Here is a 16442-nt window from a genome sequence, read left to right as displayed (position 1 = left end):
GGCGTAGAACTTGTAGCCTGGGTGAGGTATAAGGAGGCCTTTGAGTCCTTGGGGGCATTGTCTAAATTCTGGCAGCCTCTCCAGGTTGCCCTATGGGCTGCAGCATTACCTGGAATCTCCACAGTGCTACATGCTGCAATCCCATCCCTGGAATGCCAGAATTTGTGAAAGAGTCCTTGGAGAGCAGCTATAGGGCTGTGCTTCACATACCTGCATCGGGGGAATCTCTGGGTCCTAAAAGCCCTGGTTCTGGCTGTTTTAAGCGGGAGCAGGGATCAGGATCTCACCCATCATTTCTATACTTCCTCCATTTTAAAATCTCTCCTGATCTCTTAAACTTTGCCTCTAGTTCAGGACAGTAGATTAGCAACCTACAGCTTAGCAACGTATTCACCCAATACAACAAGCTAGGCCTGAGAGCAGGGTGTCTTGCTGCAGACTGAGTGTGCCAGGACAAGCAGAGTTCTCCAGAAAGAACAGAGTCTGTTGAAGTGGTGCATAGTGCTGTGATGGGGCAGATGATTTCCTGCCCTATTTCATTATGTCCTGGGTGAGGGTACACCGATCACAGAATTCTATGGCGTGAATGGAATTTGCAGAGTTGTACTGACTGCTTCAATCACATCCTTCCGTGCTCAGATGGGATTTCATGAAGAATCCCTTGTTGTTTACCTGCCTTATTCACTAAAGTAGCAAAGCAGACTGATCTTAATTTTCTGTAACAAGTAAAAGTGTACTCAAGACTTTTGATATTCCCCCGGCCATCCCCCTCCTCTGCCCCCAGTCCTCCCTGGCAAAGTTGTTTGACATTTCAGAGAACCAGACTGGGAGAATAAATGGGTGCATTGAAAAGCATCTGCCTCTCTGGCACACATTTTACGTTAAAGGTGGCACAGGAAGACTGGAGAAGAGGAAAAACACTTCAGGCCTTAGTCTGATCTACGTTACACTGATGTCAATCAGGAATCTCCACAGAAGTTCCACCTAAAACCATCATGATATCTCAGGCCTTCTAGTAAGGCTTCGGAGGCAGCTACTGAGAGCCTGGATTCTGTGGGAAGACTCTTAAGATTAGACACTGGTGGTTTTGATTCCGGCATGAAATCAGAGGTGAAAAAACAGTGACTGAAAATCTCAGCCCCTCAAAAAGGTCTGGTTCAGATTACTCTAAACAATGGGAGCAGGTTCCTGTAGGAAAGGGTGTGGCGGGTTCTTAGATCAGCCACGTATCTCAAAATCCTACCTGGAACACGGCATACAGCACTGTCAGTGGCATTATCGCCACCACCGCTATTGGCGTGGCCACTATAACAACTATGTAGATCTCCAGTAAACTGAACAAGAATCCCAGCAGGGACTTCAGTTTATCGGGGATAATGGAATCAATGGCATCGGTTTCTTTGGAGAATCGGTTCAGCAAGTTTCCGATGGGCGTCTGCTCAAAGAACATCATCGGGGATCTGGCAACGTTCTCCAGTAACTGCTGAAAGAGCTTGTGTGATGCAATCACTCCTCCTAGCAGGACGGCTGCGGTCGATCCGAATTTGCCAATGGCTGCAATGGAAGGGAAGAGAAGTCACACAACCTAGACTCAGATTTCTCAGCTGAAAGCATGTTAAGGGGAGTTTTTCTTGAATGTGACTTTGGTGCTGGTAAAAGGTGCTGGTCTATTATTATTGCTATTTTTTTATTTATATTGAGTTGGTGCCTTGGAGCCCCAGTCATGAACCAGGAGTTCATTGTGCTCATCACTGTGCAAACGCAGAACAAAAAGTCAATCCCTGCACCAAGCGGTTTACAGTCTAACAGTCACCCCAGAGCCCATTGTATGGCTATTGGATCTGCAGAATAGCCATAGAATGGGCATCAGCACGTGTAAATTTGATTGAACAGTTAGTTCTGTCTCCTACCAAACAGCCCTGAAGATAGAAGCCCTCTGTTCAGTGAATGGTGCAAATAACTGGGATTACTCTGAATTAAATTAACTCTCTTGAGTCGGGTAGACTCCCATGTACCCAGTTAGATTCACTATTACAGCAGGGACTGTGCTATAGTTAAGGTTGCCTAACAGCTTCTATTCTAATCCCCTGTTTTAACTGGTTCAAAACTTTCACCATTTGGGCTTACGCTTTTCAGATTTTGTTTCTGCCCTAAACTTATTTTGTTGTTGTTGAAAGTTTCAGCAAAACATTTTAGCTATTTTTGATTAGGAGAAGAGTTAAACAATGTACACCTTTCAAATAATACACATTTTGGCAGCCTTTTTCTAACAGCTTTTTAGATCCAAAAGGCCTAGGGTGGTAAAAAGATTAAATCTGGCCCTCATTGAGAAGTGAGATTTTAATTTGGCTAAATTAGGATTTGGTGAAGAGAGGATGGGAAGGGGGTATGAGGAAGAGAGGGGAGGGGGATAAAGAGGGAGTAGTAAATAAAATTGGGAGAGATGGAAAAAGTGAAACTGACATCATAATCTCCCCCAACATGTGAATTTTTCATGGGTACCAGATCATACAGTTCTGACAAAGAGAGGCAAGGTGGCTAAAGGTGGGGGAACCACCCATCATGCTCAGTTGCAATGCACACTAGAGAGAAGAACTCAATGCACACACAAGCAAGCCAGAGTTTTATGCAGTGACACTGGGAATATTGTTCAGATACCGTAATCAAAAAAACCCACCAAAAAAATCAGTGCACCCTGTACAAATGTGTGTCAGAACTTGTTTTTTTAGGTCCTGTGCCAAGCCTTTTAGTTTGTTGCCAAGAGCCCAGCAGACTAGCACCCCTAGGACATGCCAAAGTTTGTATGATGGGAAAATTTCCTGGGAATGGGAAAGAGGGAGGCAAATGATATGCAGAAGAATTAGGTGACCGGGTCAAGCAAACCTTGAAGGACTCCAAGAACACCGAAGACTCCAACTCGCAGCTCTGTGTGCTGCTGCGTTCTGTTATGAACAGGGTCATCTGCCCACATGCTGAGCCAGTAACCGCGACAAAACGAGGCAGCTTGCTGACACACAAACAAGAACACAATGTACAAACAGATCAGAGGCCCTGTGGTCCTCAGGTAGTCCAGATAAATGGAAATATTGACCTGGAGTGAAGCAATCAAAAAGAAGGAGGGAAAGAAGGGTCAGGCTTGTTAAGCTGTCTGTTCCTAAGTGAAGGAATGCTGTATGGCGTATGTTCTCTGTTACGCATCGCATGCCATGACAGCCTCATTCATCTCTTTGTCCTATCAGTGCAGGATGAATAATTGAAGCCATGTTGACCAAGCTCAAGGCTTTAACCAGTGATTGCAAACAATGTACAAATGCTTATTGGGTTGAAAGTGTCATTATTTGCAGTAATGAATTTTACTGTCCCTTTGAGTGATATTATGATCCACTTTATTCCCATTGGTAAGTGATTACTTGACAAGACCCATTAACTACGCATGTGAGTAACTGATCACCAGCAGGAGTGCAGGGATCGCCATCTGGCCCTTAAGGTGAAAGCAACATCTTTTGAATGTGCTTCCCTTGGACACAACTCTCCTTAAGCCCCCCACCCCCATACCGCTTTGGGACTTAAACCTCCCATTTGCCTCTGTTCTCTGTAACTGGGTTTACACCTTTGACCCTGACTATTCTTTTCCCTCCCACATCTCCTAAGTCTCCTCATCATCACCCCCACATGGCCTGCGTATACTGCGCTCTGGACTCCACTTCTGCTGAAATCCTCATCCATGCCTGCATCCTCTCATCTGGGTTAACGCACATCCCCTGCTCTTGACCTCCACAAGCCCCATCTCTGCCTTCACCCGCAGCCATGGAAGAGTAACAACAGCACTTCTAACCATACATTTCAGGACATGGTTAAGCTGTCCTCCATGAACCTTATCTGACCTTGTGTGTCTCCTGTCATTTGTCTCACTTGTCCCTTCACACCACTTCCCCCCGGTTGACTCGCTTGTCCCTTCACACCACTTCCCCCCGGTTGACTCAAAAGACTTTCCTTCTGCAGCACAAGCCACTTGAAACAGTCTTGTATCTCTCCACCCATCATAATGGAAAGACTTTCCTCCTCATCTCTACAATTTTCTCTCCCTCTGTTGCTGTTCTAATTTTCTAGCTACACTTTAGCTCTATAAAGCATTTTTGGGAACACGGTTGGTATGAAAGATGCTACACAAAATAAGGTTGAATAGGACCAGACCTTCAACTGGTGCAAATTGGTGTCGCTCTGACTTGCACGGTGTTATGCTGATTTACACCAGCTAAGGATCTTAGTGTAAGTTCCTGTTGCAATGACAGGTTTATTTTATATTTCATTACTCTAACAAGGAATTGCTGCAGTTACCCTTCTGGTTTGAACTTTCTCCCCTTCTGTTAATCTTCCCGCATCTTTTGGGGCTGTAGCAGCTGTGCAGTCTTGATTTATGGCTTTGGCTCCATCTCTCATAATAGAAGATCTGTTGATTTATAAAAGCAAAACAAACACCATTATTTTTTATCCAAGACCATGACGTTTTTAAGCATTACTAAGAGAGCTGTGGTTTCTGTGGTTCCCGGAATTACTCCGAGCATTCCCCTCATTCAAGGCACACCTCCAGCAATGTGAATCCGGAACAGATTGGTGATGAACAAAACTTCTTCGCATCCAACTGCGGACTGGATGAAATGTTTGGTCTCGGTCTGTTTCCCAGTGGCAGATGTTCACATTCCCCAAACTGGCAACTATTATGGAGTCTCAGCAGAGAGGTCCCGGATTAAATGGGTACAGAGACTGAAATACCCTCTCACGCAGGGAGGTGGCACATTGGCAGACCGAGAAGCTTGCAGTGCTACTGCCAGTGCTTTTACTGTTCTGAGGCTAATCCACAAGACTTCAGCCTTTAATGCTATCAATCCAGCACCATCCAAAAGCAATGATGATTCAGTTAACTATGTGATGCACCACACAAGTGAGGGCTAATAACCTTGATGAATCAAATATTTAAGCAAATTTTACTAATAACAGTTCACTTGTTAATGGGTCTGAACCTGCCTCCTATGGGAGCTGTCTGTTAGTTACTGTGATTGACAACCCATTATGGCTTCAGTCCAAAATGTCTACTCCTTGTTTACTTTGCCATCTCTTACCCATTTTCTCTCTGGCCTGACAGGATTGCTTACCTCCCTTTAACTGCTACTGGTTGATCTGTGGTTTTAATACAAGAGGAGTGTCTCTATCAACCTCATGGTATGGAAGTGCCTAGCATCTGAACTCTGGGGAGGAAACTTACAGCTCCTTGGGAAGTATAGAGAAAATATTATTAAAAGTACTCCTAGGTGGTGGTGCCTGTTCACAGCCATGCATTCCATCCATGTGCACATCCTATTCATTTACAGCCCGGTCCAAACCCCACTGAACTCAGTAGGAATCTTTCCATTGACTTGAATGGGCTTTGGAGCAGGCGCTTGTGCTTTGGTGTCTGAGGCAGGTCTACACTCACCTGCAGAGCTTTCCTGGGGACACAGCATTTCTGGAAGCGATGATGTCCTTGGTGCTTCCTGCAGCTGTGGGAATAAATATTCTTGTAATACCTTACATCCTCCTTTGTTCTGTTTAGCCTCGGAGAGAACGAGGGATCATTGGAAAGAACTCCGATAAAGGTAAGTGTTTGTGAGTCACCTCAGCAAAGCTGCAGTGATGGCACAGGCATTGAATAATGTGTGTTAATAGCATTATCCTTGCCTAATAAGATGGTACCTTTCATGCATCGTGCATACATAGCCCCATTTAGTGGGATGCATCACAGTATGGGATCTCATGGGAAAATGCCTGAGATTTCATGAATAGAAAAAAGCTAATGATTATTGATCGGCTCTTCCTGATCTGTTCTTTCATTTGCTCTTCCCCTGTGTGAACAGCAGTGGATCCCCACTGAGACAACATTCATTAATCAGAAAACACATGAATCATAAAACCAAAAAGAGAGTTATTCAGTTGGTGTACCTTGTAAATCACCCTCTTTCTCTTCTGCATTGTTATATGAATGGAGAAAGTCTGCAAAAGCCCCGTTTCTCTGTAAAAGTTCTTGGTAGGAGCCAGTTTCGGAAATTTCTCCATCCACCATCAGAACAATATTGTCCACTTGGGGCAAAATGTTGATTGCATGAGTCACCAGAACACAAGTCTACTTTAAATAAATAAATACCAGTTATAATTGCTCCAGCCTTCTGCTGCCCTGCGCAGCCTCTTCTGTCTACTGAAGGGACTGCACAGGTGAACGCCTCCGGCAGTGCGATTGATCTAGTCAGTTTCACCATTCATGTTACCACCAAGGCTGAACCTCTCAGCTTGGATGGCATTCCTCGGATTCTATGTCAGATTTATTGTCACTAACTTGAATGTCTTAGAGCCAAATTCATCCCTTCTGCAACTCCATTAACTTCAGTGAAGTTACACTTGGTACGAAGTTGCCCTTTGATTTGAAAGTCCAAGGGTATTTCCACACTAATTGTATGTGGGAAGAAAGTCAGTAAAGCTTTTTCAAAATAAGACTTGAGCATGTCTCTATTTCTAATATACAATCAAACTCTTTGCAAGTGCTGATTAAGCCTAAAGTCAGTTCTGTGTGTCTCTTTCATAATTTCAATCTAATTGTGAATATAAATTTGACGTCTGTAAGCACGGACTGCTTGTTTTAATGTAGCCTTTTACTGAACTCTTACCCATACATCTTACACTAACTGGACTAATAATCAGCACTTCCAGAATCCATTCTACTTACACATTCATGTTGGACTTTAATCTTGGTTTTGTCAGAATGCTCTGCTCCATCCTTGTCCAATTAAAAAAGAGTGCCAACTAACAAAGCGCAGGCACTTAGAACTTACATGCTAACAAAACAAAGCCCATGCCACAGCATAGATTGCGAAACTACCATACAGCCGACCAATTCTCCACTCTACTGCACTGAGAGGTGATGCTCAGATTGTTTCTGACAAGAACAAGGACTGCAAAGAGCATCCTTCAGGAAGAAGAAAGTGAAGAGAAACACTTGGGATAGATATTAGGACAAAGTTTTTAACGCCACGAGGTGCCGCCGCTGCAGATATTCAACAAGGGCATAGAGCAGACCAATACAATGTAGTGATTATTCCTACCAAAGGCAGGCATTGAAAGAGGCTGGATGACCAAAACCATTTTTTTCGTTTATTATTTATGATGGGGGATATGAATTTGTTTACGTACCCTGTCCTTCAGTAAGCCATTGGGTCCAATGACATGTTCAAAAATATGCTGTCCAACCTGGGCATCCACGGCTGAAAGGGGGTCATCCAGCAGGTAAACAGCTGCCTTCTTGTACACCGCACGAGCTAGACTCACTCTTTGTTTCTGCCCTCCAGATATGTTTATCCCCTGTTGAAATACAATGATGTATTTCATATGCTCTGGTATGTGTTTTGACCCTTTTCACTATTTTACACTGAGACTTAACGAGTTTAATGGCACTTTATACATTTGCTGTATAAAGTTTCACGTAGCCTTATACCTTCTTCATCCCAGAAGTGCTTTCATTACTAAAGGCAGAATCAGTCAATCAATTTCTGCAGCCGTGCGGGAGGGGACCCTATAACAGCTTGGAGTTATTGATTTTGGCCTACATTTTCAACCATTTCTCCTAGTTTGCGGTGCCTCAATTTTCAGGTGGCCAGTCTGACACCTTTAAATTAGAGCCTGATTTTTCAGCAAGCACTGAGCACCTGCCCTCTCCCTTTAAGGTGTTTCAAGCTGGGCACCCACAGTCACTGGGCATGCATGGAAAGCTTGGCGGGGGATAGTAACTGGTCAAATACCTTCTCTCCTATTTCACTTTTACTTCCTGCAGGGAAGCTCTCCAGGTCTGGCTGCAGTGCACAAGCATCAATCACTCTGTTATACCAGCATTCATCCATCTCTTCTCCAAAGATGATATTCTCTTCCACGGAAGCATTTTGTATCCAGTCTTGCTGGGGGACATAAGCTACTGTGCCCTATAAAATGGAAATGGGTGAAATCACTAATGCATTTGTCTCTTTCATAAGCCTCTCAGAGGCCAAAAAAAAAAAAAAAAAGTATTCTATAGAGCAGAAATCTGGTGTTTTACAATCACCTCCCTAGATTTACCTTACTGCCATTGTGTAATGCAAAAATATGAGAGCCCAAGCACTAACAATAAGTGGCTCTTATAGAGTGCTATTTCCCCATAGGTCTCAAAGCACTTCATAAAGTAAGGAAAGCGTCATTAGCCCCATTTTACAGATGGGAACACTGAGACACAGAAAGGTGAAATGACTCGCCCAATTTGTCACAGAAGGTCGGTGCTAGAGCAGAGAATAGAACCCAGCCCTCCCAGTCCCAGGTCATTGCCCAAGTCACTGGAGCAAGATGGGAGGCAAACTTGCAGCCAGCCCAGGGCTCCTTGCTGCCCCTCCTCCCTCAACGTTTGGCAGAAGATGGGTTTTCACCAAATATCAGCGACTCCATGTGCAACTTTGTCAGCATGGTAACTGCTCATAAGTGCTAATCGAAAGCAAACACCCAGGGAGAGCTTTACCTTAATAGCCACGTAGCCATCCAACTTCTGCAGCTCACCAAGTAACGCAGACAGCAGGGAAGACTTTCCAGCTCCCACCTGGCCAACCACAACAAGTAGGCAGCCTTGGGGCACGGTTAGATTTATCCTGCAAAAAGAGAGTCCCGCGTCTCCCCAGATTAGTGCCGTCAGTACCTTTTAGATGCAGCATTTGCAAGGGAAACTAGCAACGTTTTTGCTATTGTCTCTTAAAGAGAGAAGAAAAAAGTTGCTTCCCTTTCCTTCTGTCAGTTGTCAGGCCCCGTTATATGGGACAAACTATCTCCTTCTGCCACACTAACTTTCCTGACCGCTCCAAACTCATCTCATCAAAGCTGTCTCTGGCCAGGATGCCATTGTCCCATTCTGCTCACTGTTGCTTTTTATCATCTAGAGATGGGCTCTTCTAAACAAAACCCCAGATCTAACCCCTGTTTGAGGCTATTTGAAATCTAGATCTAAATGTTGAAACAGGCCCATCTATTTGTGTAAACCAAAGTCGTTGTCGTCATCATCATCATGTTCCCATTACACCTCTGGCGTTTAGGGCAGCGATGAAGCTCCTCCACTCCTGTCTGTTTCTGGCAAGTCTTTCAATGGCTCCCCAGCTGCGCCCCAGGTTTTTCAGCTCAGCCAAAGTACTGGATCTTAATAGCCTTGCACTTTGGCATGCTCAGAATCAGGATTCAGATCCAAATTTGTGACTTGAGCCCATCTCAGGTACTGTCAGCTTCCTACACCCCCCCCCCCTTCCACTGCATACGCTTAACTTTTTGTTATTGCATTTTATAATATTATCCGTTTCTGGAACTGCTGTGCATTGCGAGGTCACAAGAATGGACCTCGCATATGGAATGGCATAAAATGGCTTGCACTGTAAAGGAAAGACATATGACTGTTCCAGTTTTCAAAGGAAGCTATCTTACTAAAGAGACAAGATGGGTGAGGCAATAGCTTTTATTGGACCAACTTCTGTTGGTGAGAGAGAGAAAAACTTTTGAGCCACATGAAGCTCTTCTTCAGGTCTGGGAAATGTACTCCGAGTTTCGCAGCCAAATGCCAGGTGGAACAGATTGTTTAGCATGTTGTCTTATTAAGACACCCGACGCTCATATTTGGACAAGTGGGTGGTTGGGCTGATAACTGCCAGTTTGACAAACCAATGTGCCTAATTGAGAATATACTATAGAGTTGGAACATCCTATTAGTGTGTCCACATTTGGACTGGACACAGGTACAGTAAATGTCCTGCATGGTTTGATTTTGCAATTTAAGCTGAACTATGTTTAGAAAAACAAAATGTAGGAAATTTAGATCAGAAATCCCTCTAACTATCCTGTACTGACCTCGTTGGATTCACTCTGCAGGGCTGTTGATCAGCACTGGTGGTGATCACTGAATCGCTGGAAATATTTATATGAAATAAAAGCCTGTACCTTTTAATGCAAGGAGAGCTTCCTCTGCACCAACTGAATGTTCCATTTCTTACGGTGATACCATTCTGTACTAACGTATAAAGAGACATGAAAGGCATACATGGGTATTTAGAGAGGTACATAAATGTACTTGTTTCTATTTGCATAATTATTTACTGCAATGTAATAAATCATCAATGTTCTCAATAGCTTAAAAAAGATTAATGCAGTTTAATTATCACCAAACTGAGTGCACACAGTAGAATGCGTATACACTAGCAACTAGAGCGGGATCATCAAACCAACAGATAAAGTGACTTTTGGTCAATATCCACCAGTGGCTAGATTTGTCCTAGTGACTTAGGGACGAGCTTTTGTGGGTCTGGTCCTCAGCTGGCTAGCTATCCCGATTCACACTAGCCGAGGATGTGGCCTACAGGCCCCTCACCACTTCCTTGAGTTATTCAGTGACCCTTAAGGGCTGCATTCTAGGAAGTTAATTATTATAATTAAGAGTATTTTAATGTTAACGCTATCAAATCTTCTCTTGACCCTCCTCTTAAAAGCTTAACTGACAGCAGTGGATTATTTCTTTTTGGGGGAAGAAAAATACACATGGAGGATAAAAATTGTATCTGTCAAATCATCAATATACAGGAGAGAGAACCGAATGAAACTAGTGGCTATAATAGCGATACAGCCACATTTTACATGGCGCACACTCCCTGTGCTGTGTGTAACTAATACTAGTGGAAGCGGAGTGCTATGCTCTCCTCACCAGGGCATTCACCCTAGGGCAATGCTTACGGTGGTCCAAGGTAACTGTGCTCATGTTGTTTGGATCCAGCTCTTCAAGATTAAGAAAGGCAGCTAAACGGCTTAAGGAAACCTTGGCCTGAAAGTTAAAAACACACAAACCAGTCAATGGATTTAAAATAGTAAATGGTTACAATTCAAGTGAATGCCCAGCTCAGGTCATTTCCCTGGCAATGGTATTGTCTGGGTGTTTGCAGTTTATTTGTGGAAAATTAAACTGACAGTTGAGCGTTCTTGGTGCTTTAAGAACAGTACTACTTGTGGCACCTTAGAGACTAACAAATTTATTTGAGCATAAGCTTTCATGGGCTACAGCCCACTTCATCGGATGCATAGAATGGAACATATAGCAAGGATATATATATATATATATATATATATATATAATTACAGAGAACATGAAAAGGTGGGGGTTGTCCTACCCACTCTAAGAGGCTAATTAATAAAGATGAGCAATTATCAGCAGGAGGAAAAAAACAAAACTTTTGAAGTGATAATCAAGATGGCCCATTTCAGACACTTTGACAACAAGGTGTGAGGATACTTAACATGGGGAAATAGATTCAATGTGTGTAATGGCTCAGCCATTCCCAGTCTCTATTCAAACCTGAGTTGATGGTGTCTAATTTGCACATTAATTCAAGTTCAGCAGTTTTTCTTTGGAGTCTGTTTTTGAAGCTTTTTTGTTGCAAAATTGCCACCGTTAAGTCTGTTACTGAGTGACCCGAGAGGTTGAAGTGTTCTCCTACAGGTTTTTGAATGTTATGATTCCTGATGTCAGATTTGTGTCCATTTATTCTTTTTCGTAGAGACTGTCCGGTTTGGCCAATGTACATAGCAGAGGGGCATTGCTGGCACATGATGGCATATATCACATTGGTAGATGTGCAGGTGAACGAGCCCCAATGGCGTGGCTGATGTGATTAGGCCCTATGATGGTGTCACTTGAATAGATATGTGGACAGAGTTGGCATCGGGCTTTGTTGCAAGGATAGGTTCCTGGGTTAGTGTTTTTGTTCTGTGGTGTGTGATTGCTGGTGAGTATTTGCTTCAAGTTGGGGGGCTGTCTGTAAGCGAGGACAACAATGGGCGTTGGTGCCCTTTCCCCATACCACTTGCCTTTGTTCCCATCCAGCTACGCAATACCCAGTCGTTCCATGTCCTTTCTTCCTCTGGAAGGGTGCTCCTCTCTCTGATCGGAGGTCTGCAGTTGGCCATCGTTTCCCAAATATGCCCCAGAATCCTTTTTCACTGGCTCTAATGCTCCTTCAATGAGGTGCAATTACAGTCATCTTGGGGGACAGGAGGGAAGCCCAGCTTCCCCACTTCTGCGAGAAGCAGCAGATGTTCCTCCTCGTCTCCCTGGCTTGGGTGAGCAGTGCTCACTCACAACTCCCCCTCTTCTCATGGGCTAGTGCTGAGAACCCTTCCCCTTCTGTCTCAGTCTGCTTTAATCACCCCGCTCGGCATAATGGAGCCTGGGACACGTCCGAGATCTAGTGGTGCCTTCTGCACAGGAATGAGCCAGAAATAAGAAAACATTTCTGAAGCAGGAGTTCGGAGCTCACCCTCTTCCCGGCTGGAGAAGCGTGGATTGGAATCGGCCCATTGCTGAGTCTGACCATCACAATGCTATTTCGTCAGATTCTGAGATGTGGCATCCTGGGAGATATGGTCCCGTCTTGCTATATGGGATAGGTGGCAGCCTACTTAACCTATCCCTAAGACTGCCCCTGATCTTAATACATCCTTGTTGTTCCATGTGAATGAACATAAACCCAAATCATTAACATTACATTTCATGATGACAGCCAAAACAGAGTGAAAAAACTGCTCTTGCTAACCCGTTCAATACACTATGGAACGTTGACTGCATAGCAGTACCCAGAAGGCTCCACGCATCTGGATGACTGCATGCCCACATGCGCCACGCCCCAATTCCCATGGCCTTCCCCACATGACCTAAGCTAGGAGTGTGCCGCTGCTTAAGAAATTCCTACCTTCACCTCGGACCAGTGCTGTGCAAAAGAAAGTAATGACCAAGCAAATGAGAACATAGCCTGCAACTAACCTGTATAGCGGCATTTATGGAATATGGCAGGAAAGAGTGAGCAGTGTTGAGAATGTTGATCAGGGTCAAAGAAACGAAGGCTTTCTGAGCATCTAGGACGTGCTGCTTGTCCACCAGGGTGTAGACCGCAAACATGGCAAATGCAATCTGCAAGGGAGCAAAGGGAAAGCAAACTAGTATTCACAGACCGGCAAAGCAGTGCTCAGGTGGTGCGTCATTCTCCCAGGACTCATTTTGTAAAACCTCAGTGGCATCCGCCACACCCATTTACATTGTCCTGTGAGTTCTAGAAGCAAAGTTTTTATAATCTGGTGACAGTTCAGCCAATCTGATTGTGCCACTTATTGTGCTTTTGAGATTGTTGCAGCATTGCAAATACAGTGAGATAGTGACATGAACATTCCCCTCCAGAAGGCTATCCTAGATAATGTATAAATAACAGGAGTACTTGTGGCACCTTAGAGACTAACAAATTTATTAGAGCATAAGCTTTCGTGGGCTACAACCCACTTCTTCGGATGCATATATGCATCCGAAGAAGTGGGTTGTAGCCCACGAAAGCTTATGCTCTAATAAATTTGTTAGTCTCTAAGGTGCCACAAGTACTCCTGTTATTTTTGCGGATACAGACTAACACGGCTGCTACTCTGAAACTAGATAATGTATGTTGCTGGGATGGGACAGCAGCAAAGGCAACAGTGCATTATAAAAAAATATTGAGGCCCTGATCCTGCAGTGAGCTTGGTGTGGGTGGACCCCTGGACTTGCACAGAGCCTCAGGCCCTTGTGGGCCCTGTGTGAGTGTAGGGATCTGCCTGCAGGGAACCCATTGCAGAATCAGGCAAATAGACGATTCATTTCTCTGGGCAGGCATCTGTCTATTGGATTTGTCTATAAAGCTCCATGCACAGCTATGGTGCTAAGGGAATAACAGGCTGTGTGCTGTAAAGGAGAGTGAACTGCTCACCAGGAATGTAGATGAGTGGAAGGAAGACAGAGACAGCGAGAAGAGGATCTGAGAGCTTTTTAAAGCTTGAAGCTCTTGCTTTCGGATACCGAGTACTTTCTCCATAAAGGCTTTCTCCCAGCCATAGAGTTTGATGATCTTAATGTCGCTGAGGATGGCATTGGTGAGTCTTGCTCGGTTATCTTTATGGTTCATCTGGTCCTCCTAAAATAAAGGCCCATTGAGGCTGTCATTAGGAATGCTGAAAATGTCACTCTTCCGTCTTTGTGACCACCACCTTGAACCTGGCTGTAAATTTGGACTGGATCTCCGGGCCATTAAGTAACATGTGGGCCCTTTGCCTGTAGCTCTGTAAGGTTGGATATTTACTTTTGTAGCTTCAGGCAATTTAATTGTTTAGTAGTAGCAGAAAAACATTAAAATTTTGGTCTATGAACCTGCAAAATATAATCCTATTAGAGAGCTCACACTAAATCTATAAGCAATCTTCAGAGGCTTTGAATGTCTGGGATCCTTTCAAACAGCAACGATCAGCATGGATAACAAACACTGAGCTATCACTTAGTCACATCTCAGTGCAATTACAATATACCTACATGTAATCACCTCTGTTTTGTTCCTTATCCTTGGGCTCCATGGGGTTCTTACTTGGGTGAGAATGATGGGATTTAATCTGTGATGCTAGATCTTGAATCCCAGAAATTCACATGCCAATGATAACATTTTGCAGTTTTAGGAGGCAAAAAGTACCTGAAAGTGACTTCTCTTCTTGGTGATCACGAAATTCAGAGGCAAAAGAATTAAAAATATAGCAATTGCAGTCAAGGCAGATGGTCCCAGGAGCTGCCAGGAGAGAAGAGGTGAGATTGCCGTAGAAACACAAGAAACATTGGTGAAATATTTGTAGAGATATTAGTTTTCCTGGTCACCTTGTTCTTTGCCTGTTTTCCCACTTGAGGTTTGTGTCTAACACGCTGTAGTGGGGTGGCTGCCCCACTCCGATAACACTGGTCTACAATTTTTGAGAAGTCGTCTGCTTCAGAGATAAAATGTGCTATTTATTATGTATTTTGATGTGCTGAATTCAAATATGACAATTAAAACAACTGATTGGCTACTGTTTCTAAGATATTTAAGTTTTTACATTTTATGTCTATGTATATTGTGTAGATAGTAGAGTTTTAATCATAAATTGTAAACCTAGGTCTTTTCATGTGTTTATGGTTGCTTTACATGATAATATTTCACCTGTCCTGTTTATGTAACACTTTAAAAATCAGCAAAAGGGTTATATAAATAAAATTTATTATGAAACAAAAGGCAAAAAACTATTATGTACATAGTTTAGTCCTATTCAGTGTCTACTCGGCGCTTCTTGGCTTGTCTCTTGTATTCATTAAATGGAGCATCTCTTGTCACTGTCCAGCAATAGTCTGCAAGCATTGATGGGCTCCGTTCGCCCTGATAGCGTTTCTCCATTGTTGTAATGTCCTGGTGAAATCGCTCGCCGTGCTCATCGCTCACTGCTCCGCAGTTCGGTGGAAAAAAAATCTAGATGAGAGTGCAAAAAATGTATCTTTAGTGACATGTTGCAACCAAGGCTTTTGTATGCCTTGAGGAGGTTTTCCACCAACAACCTGTAGTTGTCTGCCTTGTTGTTTCCGAGAAAATTTATTGCCACTAACTGGAAGGCTTTCCATGCCGTCTTTTCCTTGCCACGCAGTGCATGGTCAAATGCATCATCTCGAAGAAGTTCACGAATCTGAGGACCAACAAAGACACCTTCCTTTGTCTTAGCTTCATTTAACCGTGGAAATTTTCCATGGAGGTACTTGAAAGCTGCTTGTGTTTTGTCAGTGGCCTTGACAAAGTTCTTCATCAGACCCAGCTTGATGTGTAAGGGTGGTAACAAAATCTTCCTTGATTCAACAAGTGGTGGATGCTGAACACTTTTCCTCCCAGGCTCCAATGACTGTCGGAGTGGCCAATCTTTCTTGATGTAGTGGGAATCTCTTGCACGACTATCCCATTCGCAGAGAAAACAGCAGAACTTTGTGTATCCAGTCTGCAGACCAAGCAAGAGAGCAACAACCTTCAAATCGCCACAAAGCTGCCACTGATGTTGGTCATAGTTTATGCTCCTCAAAAGTTGTTTCATGTTGTCATAGGTTTCCTTCATATGGACTGCATGACCAACTGGAATTGATGGCAAAACATTGCCATTATGCAGTAAAACAGCTTTAAGACTCGTCTTCGATGAATCAATGAACAGTCTCCACTCATCTGGATCGTGAACGATGTTGAGGGCTGCCATCACACCATCGATGTTGTTGCAGGCTACAAGATCACCTTCCATGAAGAAGAATGGGACAAGATCCTTTTGACGGTCACGGAACATGGAAACCCTAACATCACCTGCCAGGAGATTCCACTGCTGTAGTCTGGAGCCCAACAGCTCTGCCTTACTCTTGGGTAGTTCCAAATCCCTGACAAGGTCATTCAGTCATTCAGTTCACCTTGTGTTATGAGGTGTGGTTCAGAGGAGGAGGATGGGAGAAAATGTGGGTCCTGTGACATTGATGGTTCAGGACC

General features: G+C 43.8%; 1 protein-coding gene across 1 annotated transcript in view; it reads right to left on the bottom strand.

The window, feature by feature from the left end:
- Positions 1–16442, bottom strand: part of ABCC6 (ATP binding cassette subfamily C member 6) — a 52325-nt gene that overhangs the window by 13485 nt on the left and 22398 nt on the right. The window contains exons 11-23 of the mRNA XM_065412775.1: positions 14601–14693; positions 13851–14054; positions 12884–13030; positions 10804–10891; positions 10018–10087; positions 8564–8690; positions 7824–8000; positions 7219–7386; positions 5977–6157; positions 5474–5537; positions 4339–4450; positions 2884–3091; positions 1244–1554 (exon numbers count right to left, since the gene is read on the bottom strand). Coding sequence (XP_065268847.1) covers positions 1244–1554; positions 2884–3091; positions 4339–4450; positions 5474–5537; positions 5977–6157; positions 7219–7386; positions 7824–8000; positions 8564–8690; positions 10018–10087; positions 10804–10891; positions 12884–13030; positions 13851–14054; positions 14601–14693 — 1950 coding nt within the window. The remainder of the gene's footprint in view (positions 1–1243; positions 1555–2883; positions 3092–4338; positions 4451–5473; positions 5538–5976; positions 6158–7218; positions 7387–7823; positions 8001–8563; positions 8691–10017; positions 10088–10803; positions 10892–12883; positions 13031–13850; positions 14055–14600; positions 14694–16442) is intronic.

This window comes from Emys orbicularis, chromosome 10 (genome assembly GCF_028017835.1).
Source record: "Emys orbicularis isolate rEmyOrb1 chromosome 10, rEmyOrb1.hap1, whole genome shotgun sequence".
Taxonomy (NCBI): domain Eukaryota; kingdom Metazoa; phylum Chordata; order Testudines; family Emydidae; genus Emys; species Emys orbicularis.
Note: the sequence above shows the minus strand (reverse complement) of the source record. Positions and strands in the feature narration are given on the sequence as shown.